The 16,915-nt window shown below is 40.2% G+C and overlaps 2 protein-coding genes across 2 annotated transcripts; both read right to left on the bottom strand.

Annotated features, from left to right (window-relative positions):
• Nucleotides 1-1,293: 1,293 nt before the first annotated feature.
• LOC148683875 (vomeronasal type-2 receptor 26-like) lies at nucleotides 1,294-2,193 on the bottom strand. Its single transcript, XM_088654610.1, has one exon. It carries the CDS (start codon nucleotides 2,191-2,193, stop codon nucleotides 1,294-1,296), a length of 900 nt encoding a protein of 299 aa, XP_088510736.1.
• Nucleotides 2,194-4,616: 2,423 nt separating this feature from the next.
• On the bottom strand, nucleotides 4,617-16,638 carry LOC148683874 (vomeronasal type-2 receptor 26-like). Its single transcript, XM_088654609.1, has 4 exons — nucleotides 16,495-16,638; nucleotides 5,877-6,737; nucleotides 5,498-5,725; nucleotides 4,617-4,703 (listed from the first exon to the last, which is right to left on the bottom strand). The coding sequence occupies exons 1-4, from the start codon at nucleotides 16,636-16,638 to the stop codon at nucleotides 4,617-4,619; spliced, it is 1,320 nt and encodes a 439-aa protein (XP_088510735.1).
• Nucleotides 16,639-16,915: the final 277 nt, after the last annotated feature.

Below are 16,915 nucleotides of genomic sequence, written 5' to 3'. Positions count from 1 at the left end.
ATCAATCAATCAATCAACCTTCATTGGCATACAGAGAAGACTGGACTATACAAGTTGACAGGTAAAACTTGGCATCTTTTATTAAGAAAAGATGATGGAAATGATAGGGAAACAGAAGGCTACGATTACATACACAACCAAAACAGCCATGTAAATAAGATCAATAAAGTCAATCTTATTGAACTAATTGTTATCTACTTCAATAGATTTCAGTTTCAATACACGTGAAGAGTTCCATGCAAAAATGAATTTCAGAAACGTACATTTTTGGACTCCTGATCAGATACTTCCAGGAAGACTAAAGCTGAGGAAAAGCTTCACAAATGTATAGGCATCCAAGAACAGTAGAAAAAGGCCATCACCCTAAGAAAGACTTAGACTTGGCCCTATCATGAAATTCACTCCATATGTGATGTCAATGGGCTCTTTGCCTGACAAGAAATTTACACATCCCTAACAGCCCTGACCTATCATGACTAAAGGCTGTACCTGTTCAGAACAGTTGACCCATGCTAGATCTCCTTAATTTGAGGATGTGTATTCAAAGACAAATCTGGTAGACACCTACCCATCCAGAGATAAATACAGGAGGTGAGAATACCAGATGTTCTAGGTGGCACACTTGCACAATGTCAACATGCTGGCCTTCTTCAAATAACTTTGATGTGCATTCTGCTAAATATACTTAGTCACCATAATTGGGACCTTAGATCAGGTAGCATTCCCCATACTGTGGAGGACATTAAACAAGTTCAAGCAAAATGTATAGAAGTCCCCTTCACACCTACAAATTTCTCAAAGGGTCTTAATTCCAAACAAATATAAAAGTGGTGGAAAGATCTCAATAATAACAACTGGTAAAGGGCACTCGATTTCACTGGATATTTTACAAAGGAAAACAGAATCGTGAGCAAAACAAACTAACTAAAAATATAGGCATATTAAAATAAGATAGGCCAGGTTAATCCTCAGAATGGATTTGGTGGCAGAGCACTTCTAACCATGCCTATTCATATGTAAGTATCCCAAGGAATGAAATGAGGATTACTCCCAGGTGATGGGTTCACATTGCAGCTGTGACTTCAGAGTTTGAGGTGGGGGGAGGGATATCTTATTTTTGAAAATAATAATATTATGGCACATGTCTACTCTTAACCATCTGAGAGCTAAAATCTTAGAAGTGTCTACTGTAGAGTGAAAACAGACCCTAAACTTTTATAAAATAAATAGTCAGTTATAATTAGCATAACTGTACTTTACTAACTAGACAGGGAGACAAAATCACGTAATTCTTCAGTTAGTTCTTCGTATTAGCTGTTCCCTTTTGTTCAATTCAGGCTTCAACAAAATAATGTAGCATTTGGGAGAAAAGATGCAGACCAATAATCCAGCACTGGAGGCTAAGATAGAAAAGATCTCCACAGCTACCATATATTTCCCCTTAGTGCTCAAGTGGGTTGGAACAAAGGATAACCACACACTGCAAAACACTAACATGCTAAAAGTGATAAACTTGGCTTCATTGAAAGTGTCGGGTAACTTCCTGGCAAGGAAGGCCAAAGTGAAGCTGGCAGTGGCCAGGAGGCCAATATAGCCAAGGACACAATAAAACATTGTCACAGACCCCTCGTTGCATCCAAGTATAATTTGTTCAGCCACTGAGTGTACATCAGCCTCTGGCAACGGGGGAGAGATTGCCAGCCACACAATGCAAATGCCTCCTTGTAGAAGGGAACAAGAAAGTACAATGGAACTGGCCAGCCTCTTTCCCACCCATTTCCCCATTCTGGATCCTGGCTTGGTGGCCATGAAAGCCAGAACCACAGTGAGGGTTTTTGCCAGCACACAAGAAACAGCCACTGAGAAGACGATGCCAAAAGCAGTTTGTCGCAGGAGACACGTCACCTTCTGAGGCTGTCCAATAAATAGCAGCGCAGAAAGGAAGCAGAGCAGGAGAGAGAGGAGGAGAGTGTACGTGAGCTGCCAGTTGTTGGCTTTGACAATGGGAGTGTTGTGGTTCTTCATAAATGTCAGGAGGACTAGAACGGTAACCAAAGAACAGGAAAGAGCAGAAAGGGCTAAACTGAGCCCCACAGCTTCTTCAAAAGACAAGAAGCTTATTTCCTTGGGAATACATAAATCGTGTTTTTTATTTGGATATGTTTGGTCTGAACATGTAGAACAGTCACTCATATCTGCAAAGGAAAAAAAGGCTTAATCTCACAAGCATGCCATTAATCTCAAGATCAGCCAATTTTACAATTCAAATCGGGGAAGAATTAATAATTGATTCTGTGGAATGTGGTATGGGGTAATTTTAGGGATTATTGTAGTTAATATTGAACTTCCGTGATGTGGAAAGTTTTGAATGTATTTCCACCTTTAGGGCCCAGGGCAGTCTCGAGCAGGTTGGCCGCCCTGGTGTTGAGGGGCGGAGATCACTCCGGCGCCCCCGCCCTCGCAGGGTGTAGCATGGTTTTTGTGTGGCTTTGCCGTGCGGTGCCCTGCCTACCGGCTCGGCGCCCTGGCGCACCGCGCCACCGGGGGTCTACCTAGATCCGGCCCTGTTAGGGCCTTAAACAGCCATTTGCTTTTTCCCTGGAACACCAAACAAACTGAAATGATACCATAAAGCCCTCCTATACATATTAATATATGACATTTGCAGTCTGCATTTCATTTTTTCTACCAAAGGGGATGTGCACATACAATATACTAAAACAATTAAAATACAACTTCTGGCTGGAAGGAGTGATACGCTGGAATACTGCCCCAAAATCCTGGGTTTATTTCTAAGATCTCGTACTGAACGGCTTTGATTTATTTTAAGTTGATAAAGTTGATGGATGATGAAATTCTATAGTTTTTGAAAATTTTGGGATATTTTAGGATATACATTTGTAGGAATAAGGGGAAGCAATATTGTAATATGGTACTTGATGAACCTGAGAGAGAGATGAGTGGAAGTCAAATAGGAGAGGAGGAGATAAAGGGAAAAAACTAAAGGGGATTATTGGTGGAATGTACTTGGAGTATTATGATTAGTATAATTTCGGGTTTGAATGACTGTTTGAATGGAGGATTTTTGTCTGTACTTTTTTCTTTTTTTTTACCCGTAATTCTTTCAGAGTTACGGGTATTATAATTTAAGTTTGATTTAAGTTGAATGTACGAATTTAATTTTCAAGTCATACTTTTATTATTATCATTGTTATTATTTTATTATTTTTCTTATTATATATGATTTTGTATGTTATTATTATTATTTCAAGAGTGTGTATGTGTTTATGTGAGTGTTTATTTTAATTTGAATTCCAATAAAGTTTTTTTTAATTTTTTTAAAGGAATACTGCCCCAAATTTCATCACATGAAACTACAACACAAAATGCCCACAATTCCCCAGGTTAACAGGGTTGCAAATGTATTTAGTACTGGAATCTAATCACATTGAAATGATCACTAAACCTCCCCTAGATTCTGCTCGTTTTCACATACTTCTTTCAGGTCACGGGAAAGGTCACATAAAACCTGGAAATTATTAGCTAAAAATGTTAGAAAAATGAAATATAGTAGTATCTGAATGCAGCCCTACTGTATGCACTCCCTTATTTATTTATTTTAACGCTATTCCTCTGAAAATCATGCAATCTGACTCCTATTTCTATATACATTATTGCTTACCCTTCTGGTCTGAAATCTTCCCTTCTGGACAGGCGATGCAATCGTAGCAACAAAATGGCTCCCCTTCCTTTACTTTCTTGCTTGAACCAGGGCTGCATTTCTCATTGCATTGAGAAACAGGCCTTGCCTAATCCATGAATGAAAAAGGAGGATATTGATCTTGCAATCTATACAATTATTGCCAAGTTTAAATTGTTAACTTACTTTAAACTGAACTTTTAGTCACTACACAAATGTAGTTATGCAGGTGGACATTGTCCAGAATGCACACATTGTGAGGAAGTAACCTGCTGCATATCCCTCACTGCCCTGATAAAATCAGGACATCCCACTTTTGGGTGCCATGCTCTCACCCGAAAAATGCACAAGATTGTGGAGCCCCAAAACGTGTGCTTTTGGATCTCATGCAGGTCACAGGACTCACATGGGAGTGGGGTTGGGAAGATGCATTTTGTGGTTTCCACCGTCAACATGTTGGAGGGTATGCTGTTTGTGCTTTCTCAAAGTGAGGCAGTGTGGAAGAGGAGGAAGAGTGGGTGAGTGTTGAACGCAGAAGGCTGCTATCAGGAACAGAAGGGTGACCATTCTTCACTCCAGGAGATTCCAATTTATGACTCCTCTGCATTCAGTGCCTGAAACAATTATCTAATGCTGCCTTATGTTTGTGCCAATCAAAGAGAGTGATCATGTTGCATCTGAATGATTTAACAACTATTAATAGTTTCTACCCGAATAATCAATCAATTTTAGGAAGAACAGTTTTGAAAAGAAACATGCATTTGTAAAGGCACGGACTGTAGCCTCGCCTTGTCAGTGAAACTACCCAATATAGTGAGGTGGCTGGATCAGTGTGTTACAGAGTATTAAGTGCTCTTTTGATAGAGGCAAGCATGAAATAAAGTTTTCTACATATTGAGACTACTGTGAGGTGATGCTAGCTGGTTTTGAGCAAGCTGGTGATGCAAGCAGGTGTCAGGAATTGTTGCATAAATGCAATGCTTAAAGATGACATAGTTTTATCCTATGGATGAAATTTGATATTTTGAGTCTTATTCAATGATGTACCAATCTGAACAGACTCATTGAAATCAGTGTGTGTGATTGCATTCCCAGTGCCTGAGTCCAAGTGAGGGGCCAACCAGAAATAAGATGAATTAGGCCACAACTTTATTGTTTACTGGTGTAAGTAGGTTTCAGCCAAGGCATGGGGCATGTACTTGGTATCAAGCAGCCTGCCTCCTAGGTGTTAAGTAAGTGGGGGGGGGTTCAACCCTGACTAGGAGCCACCCACTGACATGCACCAGGTGTCACGATCCTACCAGGGCCGCCATTGGGAAGGGTGCTATAGCTCCTTGGCCTCTCTTGTGTGCACCCAGACAAAAACACCCCTTCCTGGAAGGTTGGGTGCTGAATCCAGTGGCAATCCAAGAAGGGGGACTCTGGATACAGCCCTCATTTGCAGAGCCACCCCTCTCCTGACACTTGATTGGTGTTTCCAGACCAATGCCTGCACAACCAAGGAGGCGGGGCTATACATTCCATTCCCAGTTGTGCAGGAAGGGGGAGCATGGCTCCTGGAAGACACCGCTGTCATGCTGGGAAGCAAATGCTGTTTCCCAGGGCTCTCAGGTAATTGGAAACTGACTTTGGACCTTAACCAATTATCATTATTTTACATATATTCAATGCACAAGATGCATTTGGTTCCTCCAACAATTCATCAAAAAAATGAAATCTATAGCAAACTCATACATTACAAACTCAGGTGAAACTATTTTACACTCAGGACTCAAAATATATACAATTGGATTGTACCTGGTTAAACCACTTGTGCCATGTTATAGCATCTTCATGGAAGGTGAATAATTGATTTGAAGAAGTCTGGGGATCCATCCTTCCAACTTTAACTCTATGAAAGGATTGGTTTGGTGAAACGATCCAATTAATAATATCTAGCCCAGCTTCCAGCTCCCCTTTCTGGTTGAAGGAAACCATGTCGCCCACACTATTATTAAATGACAGACTTCTGAGGAAATGATGAAACTACATTAAAAAAGAGAAAATGGAGGTGTAAGTCAATCTAACAAATGAAGTCAATAGAAGTGTTCATAGAGCTAATTTATTGCACAAGTTGTGCACTATTTAAAAACCAAAGCTTTGGTACACTGTTACAAGTGAAATCCAGCCTCATTACCTGCCACAGCTGTGGATTCTGAAATGGCAGCTTCCTGTTGTCTATGATAAATCTAGAATTGAGTCTGGAGGAGAACATGGCATGGACAGCTTGGGCCATGGCATAAACAGCATTGTATATACAGTAGCTATGGCCTGTCATGCTCATTTCAAAAAAAGGTGCCGGAAGCATCCCCAGGTTCTCCTCTCCAGTGCAAATCTCTTGATCCTCACCATCTGGGACTGTACTAGGGAAGACACAAGCAAAGGCCTGTTGCCAGAAATCCTTGATGAAATAATCTCCTTTTGTGGTGCAAGGATTTATGTGTTCAAGAAATTTGCGAAATTCTGGTAGAGCATTTGAGTGAATTGCGAAAGACAGAGCCCCATGGATTATTTGTGTATCCCAAGTCCTTTGATAGACCAAAGACGTCAGCTCCATCTGGGCTGTCATTATCCACACTTTACCTCTTGCATCCTCTCCCATCTCTTCTTCTTCTGATAAATATGGAAACCATCTAAAAAATAGCATTGCATAAGATTCTCCGTAGAGGATAATCACATTGGCTTTGCTCCTTATTACTTTATCATGTATTTTTGCACACTCCTGTAACAAGTCTTTAGCTTCGGTGATGAAAGTTAATTTGGGGACTCTCTCTATGATTGCAAAACAGATACCACTAGAGGAAAACATTGGAACCACCTTTTGCACAAATTGTTCTCCATTCTCAAGATCCATCATAAGGAGCCCAATCCATGTCCACCTGAAATGCAGAAGTAAGGAGAGAATCCCCTCATACTGAAGAGCTTCTTGTGGGACCATTTGGTAGAAGGAGAGCCCTGGAGTTTTATCATGCATGATGGGAGCAGGACCATATGTGAGCTAAAGGGGGGAGGGACAGAAATGGAAACATTCAGAAAGGAATGCTTTAATGGAGATATCCAGAGGGTTTTTCTGCAACATTTTTAAATGTATAGCAGCACAATAAACAGAACTGCAGAACTATGAGATTGCCTTAGCCCACATGTGCCTACCTTACAGCTATGATAGTGGAATTGACACTCTTACAGGTGCCTCATAATACCTGTTCCACATTTTTAAGAACTTGATTGTTTGGTTCCTTTGGCAGGTTCTTCACTTTGGAATTCCTGCACATTGAAATCAAGCAGATGTCTTCATTGGACTATTTTTGTGCCTCCTAAAAGCATTATTGTTTAGGTATGCCTACCCAGATGATTTTAAAGTTGATACACTTTGGATCTGTTGTAGTATTTTAACTTTTGAAAAAGTATGATTATGAAATTTTCTTACTTTTACTGTTTTACTGGTTTTTTCCTGTTTTAACAAGTGATTTTAAGTAATAAATAAATATATACAAATAAATAAGGAAGGAAGGTTTGTTTATGCATTTAGGTCCATATTGTTCAATAAATAAATAAATGATATTTATCATGCAAAAATTACTGAACATTTATTGAGACTTCTAGTGTGGATATGAAAGCCACACACACACCATGAAGCTCTGAGATCTGTAGGTGGAGGACTGCCACTATGAGTGTTGATAAAGGTTAGGTCAGTTATTGTGATAGTACGCAGGGGCCAGGGGACTGGATTGTGAAGGAATATTGTATGTATACTTGTCAAATGGAGGGTGAGGAAAACGAACCCTGCATTGAACACTATGAGCCTTGCATGCCATGTGAGGAAGCAGGACCAGCACCATCAACACTAATAGTACCATCCTAGAATCCAAATACAAATCTTCATTTGAGATACTTTTTTTATTCTTTCCCCCCATCTGTAGCTCTGAAAATTAAGGCTGCAATCCTATACATACTTTCTTGGGAGTAGGTCTCATTGAACTCAATAGGGCTTACCTCTGAGTAGGCATGTATAGGATTGCAGTATAAGAGTCTCTATGGTCACAATTTGATTTGAGCATTCATCCAGTGTGCTGATAGGCTTAAAGACTGGAGTATAAGTCTTCTTTGTCCCTTTTCTTATTTCTAAATGGTATTAGACATATTTATATTTCACAGGATTTGCTATTCATTTAGCAAGTGGTCACTAAAACACCTCAGTTTTGTTTTATTTTTTACAAAATAATTACAGCTCTTTTGATAATTAAAGACAATCACCAGATCCAGGTTCAGAGGTTCCCGATGGAATTGCAGAAGAAAACTTGTTTTTCACATGTGAACATTTTCTCCCACCCAAGAAAGGAATATTTCTGTTTAGAATGATCCACAGAAAGGGAATGTCATCACAAATTACTGTACTGTGGTATGCGACAGAGAACAGGAACATACTTGTTGCTGGTGAAGCATGGGTTAGAAATTGAATAATAATCACTCTTACTCTGTCATTGCTCCAGTCCATCTCATTGTGTGTATTTACATATTTTTAGCGGCTTCATAAAAAACAAAACAAAAACACACAACTTAAATTGAAGGTATTTAGTACACAGTTTTATGTAAAATCTGAACCATTTAATAATTATAAAATATTTTTCAATACATTCATCTATAAAATGCACATTTTGTCTGCATCTTTTATGTCAAATATCTGCACTGCAGAAGGTAGGCGTGGCCAGCTCTTATGCATTGCTGACTGACCAGACATGGCCAACAGCTAATGCCCAGCCAGCTGGCACGGCACTGCCCATTCAGCAGGGCCTCCTACTGGCCCATTTGAAGACAGTATTTGGGTGGGGAATCCCTGATCCTAGATTCTGCCAGCTGGGGAATTCCCCTAAGGGCTGGCAAGGCAATGTGAGCCTTAGCTGCTGTGCATAGAGGGTGGAGGCGAGGTCTGCAACTTGAGAAGGCCATTTTTTTGTACAGAAGCTGTATAATTACAGTACTGTATATAATTACAGTGGAACCTCGGTTTATGAACACCTTGGTTTATGAATTTTCGGTTTATGAACACCGCAGACCCATCTGGAACGGATTAATTCACTTTCCATTACTTTTAATGGGAAAGTTCGCTTCAGTTTATGAACGCTTCAGTTTATGAACAGACTTCCGGAACCAATTACACCCATGTTTCAGTTTATGAACGCTTCAGTTTAAGTACTCCGCGGACCCGTCTGGAACGGATTAATCCACTTTCCATTACTTTCAATGAGAAAGTTCGCTTCAGTTTATGAACGGTTACTCCGCGGACCGTCTGGAACAGATTAATCCACTTTCCATTACTTTCAATGGGAAAGTTCGCTTCAGTTTATGAACGCTTCAGTTTATGAACAGACTTCCGGAACCAATTGTGTTCATAAACCGAGGTACCACTGTATACTGAAAACTGTCCTGTGATCCTCAGATGAAGGGTGGTATAGAAAATTAAGAATAATTCTAATTAATTAATTAATTAATAGAAAATTGAACTGGGAGTTGAATTTAGATTCACCAGAAAGATTCAGCATGTCAGCCAACTGTCAGAAGTGGACCAAATAATTTTTTCACCCCCTCTACCTTTCAAGGTTTCTAGCAAACCCTCCCATTATTTTGCTGCCCATCACATATATCTATTTTTAATAGCACAAAGCAGAAAAATTCTCAAGAGGCATAGTAGCAATTTTGACATACTTTTAAGAGAGCGTAGCCCTCTCTTGCTTTGATTGTTGGCCACCAAGATTACCTGCTGCTATTCCTGATGGTAGAAAGTAATTATTCTGTATTGTTTCTAAAACTATAATGAAGTTCTACTCAGAGCCCCAGATTTCAATGCCATAGAACATTTGGGTAAGTATTTTGCTACCAAATATATTTAAGGCAGGTTCAATTAGCTGTCTTCCATTATTGTAATATAACTTCATCAATGCCCCAATGGTTTTCTGTGTCTTCACTTTCACTGCACCCATATGACACTTCTAAGGGAGGCCTTTCATGAAAGAGAACACCCAGGTATCTAAATGAAAGAGTTTCTTCTATAGCCTGCTGATCCAGGCACCATCTTGTGAACTGCCCTGAGATCTTTGGATGAGATCTCCAAAAGATTGTTGAGACAGAATCAGAGAATAGAGAAAATCACTAAATCAACCAGACAAATCAAGGTTGAGAAAATTCTGATCCTATTTACTAAAGAGGGGGTTACAGGTAGGTAGCCGTGTTGGTTTGGCGTAGTCGAAACAAAATAAAAAAAATCCTTCCAGTAGCACCTTGTTGTTGTTGTTTAGTCGTTTAGTCGTGGCCGACTCTTCGTGACCCCATGGACCAGAGCATGCCAGGGACTTCTGTCTTCGACTGCCTCCTGCAGTAGCACCTTAGAGACCAACTAAGTTTGTCGTTGGTATGAGCTTTCGTGTGCATGCACACTTCTTCAGATACACTGAAACAGAAGTCACCAGACCCTTATATCTAGTGAGAGAGTGGGGAGGGGTATTACTCAGAAGGGTGGTGGGAATGGGTGATTGACTGATAGGTGTGAAAACCCTATATCAGTAAAAACCATGGAAGCAAGAATGCAACCTTGCTTTACTCCTCATAATGTTTTTTAAAGCATCCATCATTTTACCATTTAAATCTACTCAGACCCTCATTTCTGTGTTGCTGTATACTTCTGGGATGGAAGTTTGCTGTTTAAAAATTATGGAGTTTTTCAACGGCTATGAAAATATTCTATTTTGAGAGGGAAATGTTTGCAAACATTAGGGGGCATGGACATACACATATGGATTGCAGACTATGATAACTAGCAGTGCACATTATTTGGGCAAAACATTCAAGGCTTTCTTCTCATCAGCTGCTCCCTGCAGTTCAGCTCAGGCTTCAACAGAATTATCTAACACTTTGGAGAAAATATGCAACCCAGCAACCCAGCACTAGAAGCTAAGATGGCAAATATCTCTACAGCCACCATGTATTTTCCCTTGGAGCTCACATGCTGTAGATTGGAACAAAGGACAACCAAACACTACAAACCACTAGCAAACTGAATGTTATAAACTTGGCTTCATTGAAACTGACTGGCAACTTCTGAGCAAGGAAAGTAACGATGAAACTGATAATAGCCTGAAAGCCCAAATAGCCCAATACACAGGAGAACATAGCCACAGACCCCTCATTGCATTCCAGTACAATTTCCTCAGGCATGAAATCCTTGTCAATATCAGAGAATGGAGGAGTGGTTGCTCACCATATAGAACAAATAATTTATTGGATAAGGGAACAGAGAAGAACAATGAAAGTGTCCAGTTTTCTCCCCACCCACTTCCTCATCTGAGATCCTGGCTTGGTAGCCATGAAAGCTAGAACCACTGTGATGCTTTTCACTAGGACACGGGAAACAGCCACTGATAAGATGGTGCCAGAGAAGATATGCTACCCTCTGAAGCTGGCCAATGAATACCGGTAGCAATGCACAGACAATTACAAATTTTCTGTAATTTGGAAGTATTCCCACCTAGGGGAAACCTCTATGAAGTATGTTATTTTCTTTTTCATGACCTCAAACCTGTTTATGATGGCCTCATAGAAAACCAACTGCAGATATCCTTCTGAAATTAGGTAGGATTCATCCCATCAGTAGGGTGTGATACACTTGTGAATTTAATACAATTGTGCTAAAAATTATAAGCAGATCATTTTAAACAAATGAACAAACTCACAGAGCTTTTTCTTTGTAACTAGGCAAAGTATATGCACACTGGAGAGATAGTAAGCTTTCTGTGTAAATATACAAAATTCTTAATTAATAGCTGTTGCATTTTCATACATATAGATACTGTATTTCTACATAGGACTTTGTGTACATCTTCCTCCAACATCTGATTAGACCATACACAAATAATGCCTCATTGGCATGCCCCATTCCACTTCTGACCCTAAGTGAAGCATATTGGGCTTTCCAGAATAGTACCAATTTGATGTGGGAGGATTCAGGGCTAACCAAACCCAAATCCAGACACGATAGAATACCACACTAAGGTTCCTCAATAGGCTGTTTTTATGGGCAGGTGGGGTTACATCAAGTGACAAACAAAAGCAAATCACTTTGTAGGTGCAGCTTGAGCTATTCCTGCAGAAGAAGATTCTTCACATTGCTAGCCTGAATTGCTGAATAGCAGCATGCTTCTGTAAGTTCCTTCAAGCAAGCTCATTTTAGCCAAGTCACACTCTTTTTGAATTCTTATTGTTTTCTTTAAAATATAATGAATCCCTGTATAATTTAAAATATTACCAGACCACATACTATAATAAAATGCATACCATTCACTCTGATCTTCTTAGCTGTCCCCTGTTGTTCAGCTCAGGCCTCAACAAAATGATATAACATTTGGGTGCAAAGATGCACACAAGCAAGCCAGCACTGGAAGCTAAAATAGAAAAGACCTCCACAGCCACTATGTATTTGCCCTTGGAGCTCAGATAAGCTAGAATGAAGGACACCCACACACTGCAGAAGACCAACATGCTGAAAGTGATGAACTTGGCTTCATTGAAACTGTCCGGTAACTTCCTAGCAAAGAAAGCCACAACAAAACTGACAATAGCCAAGAAGCCAAGATAGCCCAAGACACAAGAGAATAAAATGACAGATCCCTCATTACATTCTAATATAATTTCTGTAGTCACTGAGTGCATGTCCACATGTGGGAATGGGGCAGAGGTTGCTAGCCACACACTGCAAATGCCTGCTTGCACAAAGGAACAAGATGCAACAATGGAGTTGGCCAGGCTTTTCCCCACCCATTTTCTCATCCTGCTTCCTGGCTTTGTGGCCATAAATGCCAGAACCACCATGATAGTTTTTGCCAGCACAGAAGAAACAGCCACTGAGAAGATGATGCTGAAAGCAGTTTGTCGGAGAAGACATGTCACCTGTTCAGGATGGCCAATGAAAAGCAATGCAGAAATGAAGCAAAGCAGAAGGGAAATCAGGAGAATGTATGTGAGGTTCCGGTTGTTGGCTTTGACGATGGGAGTGTTGCGGTTCTTCAGAATTATTCCCAGCACCAGAGCTGTTATTAACACTAAGGAAAGTACAAAGAGGCTTAAGGTGATTCCCAGAGGTTCTTTATAAGATAAGTATGTTCTAGCTTTGGGTATGCAGAAATCATGCTTCATGTTTGGATAGGTTGTGTCCATGCAGTCATAACAGTCATGCATATCTGAAAAGCAAAGGTAACTTATTGTTATTAAATTGATATTCAGCCTTTCATCCAAAGGTCACAGGGTGGGGTACAACATGAAAACACAAAATATATAACATAATTAATTCAAAGGGCCATAGATTGCTTAATCAGAGAAAAGCCTGATTGAAGAGGAATGTTTTCACCTGGCGCCTAAAGATATGTAATGATGGCACTATGAGATAAGCAGAGTGGTTACAGAAGGCTGGTTAAGTCTAATTAACACTTGATGGGTTTACTACTATATAATAGGCTGCCCTGCTATCCTTAGCTAAGTCCTGCTAGGCTTAGGTCGTTGTGACAATTGCTATGAGGAAGGCAAAAAAAACCCACAAGAGACCCAAATTGTTTGAGGGCAAATTCCTTCCTGGTCAAGAATACGATGACCTTTTTACACCACAGCACACTCTAAGAGCCAAAGAAGTAAGATACTATATATATGGTGTGGAAGGGAAGGTTGCTGGTGAGTACCTTCAGCTTAAATACTCTGGAGGTGGACCAGAAAAAATACTTCTTCACTAGAGTCTGCTGCTCCACCCCTACTGCCGTGAAAACACATTTTTGCCCAATTCAGATTCAATATTGTTGGGCAATCCTGCAAGCCCTTATGGCCGGCTGTGGAAGGTTCCAATGGCCAGACACAAGAAAAATGGTTTTCAAACGTGGGGGGAATTTGCTGGGCCACAACCCCTGCCCACCCAGAATACTGCTGACTGAGTGGCCATTACCTTCAAAATTTTGTTTCAGGCTTCTGGTTCCTGTATCGTGCCATGGCAACATTGGAGAGAAGAACAGGCTGGGGGGAAAGGAGATGGAAGGGGTTAAACCATCCCCTATAAAGCTGTAAGGGCATGGGAGGTACTGGCAACCTGCCTGCACCTCAATGGTTCACTGTGGGGCAGGCAGGGGGCACTGGGTGTTATGTTCTTCACCTGATGAGAAACCACCCAAATTGCCTTTGGATGTGGCGGAGCTTCTTATAAAGAGTTTTAGTTGGCATTAAACCAACACCAGAGGAGATGCATGGAACTGAGTCAGAGTCAACTGCATGGAACTGAGGTTTGTGTTGGAGGTGGATGGAGGAGAGGGCATAAGTATATGTCTTACCCTTCTGAGTTGAAATCTTCCTTTCTGGACATGGGATGCACTCATAGCAGCAAAATGGCTCCCCCTCCTTCACTTTCTTGCTATGACCAGGATAACAACTCTCAGTGCATACAGATAAAGGTTGTGCCTAATCCAGAAATGAAAAACGACAAGAAAAATTAGCTTGGGATCCTTAAGATTTTGGGAACTTGTTTCTTAGAGAATAAGGAAGCCATTATGTTATGAAAAATTATAAATAGCTAGAGCATATCTGTTTAATTAATGGATTGTAAAATACCTCAAAGCAGTTCTCCAAAATGTATTGTGTGGGGGGATACAAAATAATTGTTACTTGGCTCTGAAAGGGAGACTACATTTGGGAGAAATTACCTACATCTTGCAATTTATCAAAATTCAATAGCAAATAAGGCAAAGCAGAGGTTTATTGTCCCCTAAGTAAAAATTAACATTGCAAGTCAGAAATAGTTTTCAATGTACTGACAGTTAGATCTTACCTGGTTAAACAAGCTGTTCCACCTTATGACCTTGTCATTGATGGTCAACACTTTGTCTGGAGGAGCCTGAGGATCAAGCCTACCAATTTTTACTTTATGAAAGGATTGGTTGGAGGAAACGATCAAGTTTATAACATCAATTCCAGCTATCATTTTTCCACTTTCATCAAAAGAAATCTTGTCCCCAGCACTGTTATTAAACGAAACACTTTGGAGAAAGTGATGGAGCTAGATAAGATGAAAATAATAAAGAAATAAATAGTTGCATTTATAAAGTAGTGTGTAAAAAGTTGAACTTACAAAAGCACAGCTTAGAAATATATTTTAAAGAAGAGCTGCATTTTTCTAACTATATGGTGCCTTTGCGGGTAAGGTTGTTGGGAGGTTCCAGCACCCGCTGGAAGGGACATGTTTTGTTGCAGTTGGGGCACCAGGCCATTCTTGACTACATAGAATTATAGAATTGTAGAGTTGGAAGGGAACACAAGTGTTATATGGTCAAGTTCCCAGCAATGCAGCAATCTTTCTCCCCAATGTGGGGCTCGAACCCACAGCCCTGTGATTTACGCTGAGACCAACTGACTAACAAGTCAAGAATATTTGCACCCCAGCTCTTTGTCTCCCTGACTAACATCTGCCTCTGTGCGTCAGAGGGAAAGAGGAAGCATTCCCAAAAACAGTAATCACAGGGATTATAGCTACCGTAGTTGGGGCATTTATGATACAGTCCGTATACTCCCTCAAATGACCACCAACAAGCCTAACACTGTGTACCTGTTGGAGAGCCATTCAATGCATTGTGGGTTGGGGAGTGTGGTGAATTTGAAACTGTTATGTTATGTTTTTGTTTCGCAACCGACCTATCGAAGGGTTAACCCAGACTCCTGGTTAACTGACAGCAACATACCATGGGAGGCGTGGCCTGCATGGGGTTTAAATGGAAAGGGGAACCATTATGTCAGTTGGCGGTTTTTGTGGGGGAGCTTGGGTGGTCGTGGAGAAGGTAGACTTAGAGTAGATGAAGTAGTTGATAGGTATTCTGTTATTTGATTACCAAGAACGTTACCTGTGAAATTAAGTTTGTACCAATGATACCAGAAAGCAACCATTAAGATTCAAGCCAATAAATCTTTAAAGTGTCATACCAGTAATCGTCTATTTCATTTTCCAGCTAAGGTATCCAGGAACCCAGTTGGTGGGGAACTCTTTTAAACTGTCAAAACTGCCTTTTAGAGGAGAAAGGTTAGTTTGTGGCTGAGAGTGCACCAAGAAAAGGAGGGGGGCTAAAGGAGGAGACAAGTTCTGGATGATAATAAAGTTACCTCAGGAAGGAGGCTAGCTTTACAGTAAGGGAGTTTCTAGTGAAGTGAAACCCTTATCTGAGTACACATAGGAACAGTCTTACTTACAGTCCCGAGTCTATATAGGTAACTGGCCACGTTTAGGCTGGAAGAGGACTCTCTTTTATTTTTGAAAACCTACGAGTGCTAGAGGGTTTAAAGAAAGGCTAGAGGGATAAGTGGGAGGTTTGATTTACCTCAGAAATCCCTGTTAGTGCTTTTAATAATTGAGAGGTCAAAGTTATAAGACGGAAAGTAAAGGACTTTCGTCGCAGGGAGTATGTTGTTGTTGTTGTTGTTGTTGTTGTTGTTGTTGTTGTTATAAAAGTATTTTCTATTTTATTTTAACTTGTATTATTTCTACTATTTGTCTCCCATGAGAGAAGGGTTGAGATACAAATCTAATGAATAGGTAAACACTGATCGTCAAATAGGCATAATTTCTTCCGCTTGGAAATATTATATGCACATTCTCATAGAATGTGAAAAAAAGCATTTGTGCTCACAAGCTGTTCATTTTACCACTATTATTTTTAATACTCATATGCACACATACTGTACCTTACCTGTGGAATTTTGTAGATATCCAATACAGTGGCCACATAAAGAGAAATATCTGAATCTAGTCCTCCAATGACTGTTACCAAATGATTCTGGGTGTCACATAAATAGTTAGGGACAAATATCTCCAATGTGGATGTAAGTAGCATAGTAGCATGATAAGTCCTCTGTGCATTGAAATAGCTGTCATAGATGCAGACACCCAAGGTGACATTTGGTAATAGCTGAGGGTTTTCATTTATCTCCTGTACTGCAAATGCCAAGGCCAGGATGTGCTGGTAATTTTTAGGCACAAAACTAGGACAAGATTAAAAACTACAATCAGACATACCTTAATAAGTTATTGCCATTTTGTTCTGTGTCTGCTTTATCTGTATTATTCATGGGGTGGGGAAAATTAAACAATCAACAACATGAGTATTTCTC

The sequence above is a fragment of the Zootoca vivipara genome, chromosome 12 (assembly GCF_965207765.1).
Source record: "Zootoca vivipara chromosome 12, rZooViv2.hap1.1, whole genome shotgun sequence".
NCBI lineage: Eukaryota > Metazoa > Chordata > Lepidosauria > Squamata > Lacertidae > Zootoca > Zootoca vivipara.
The sequence above is the reverse complement of the archived record's forward strand: the minus strand, read 5'-3'. Positions and strand labels throughout refer to the sequence as shown.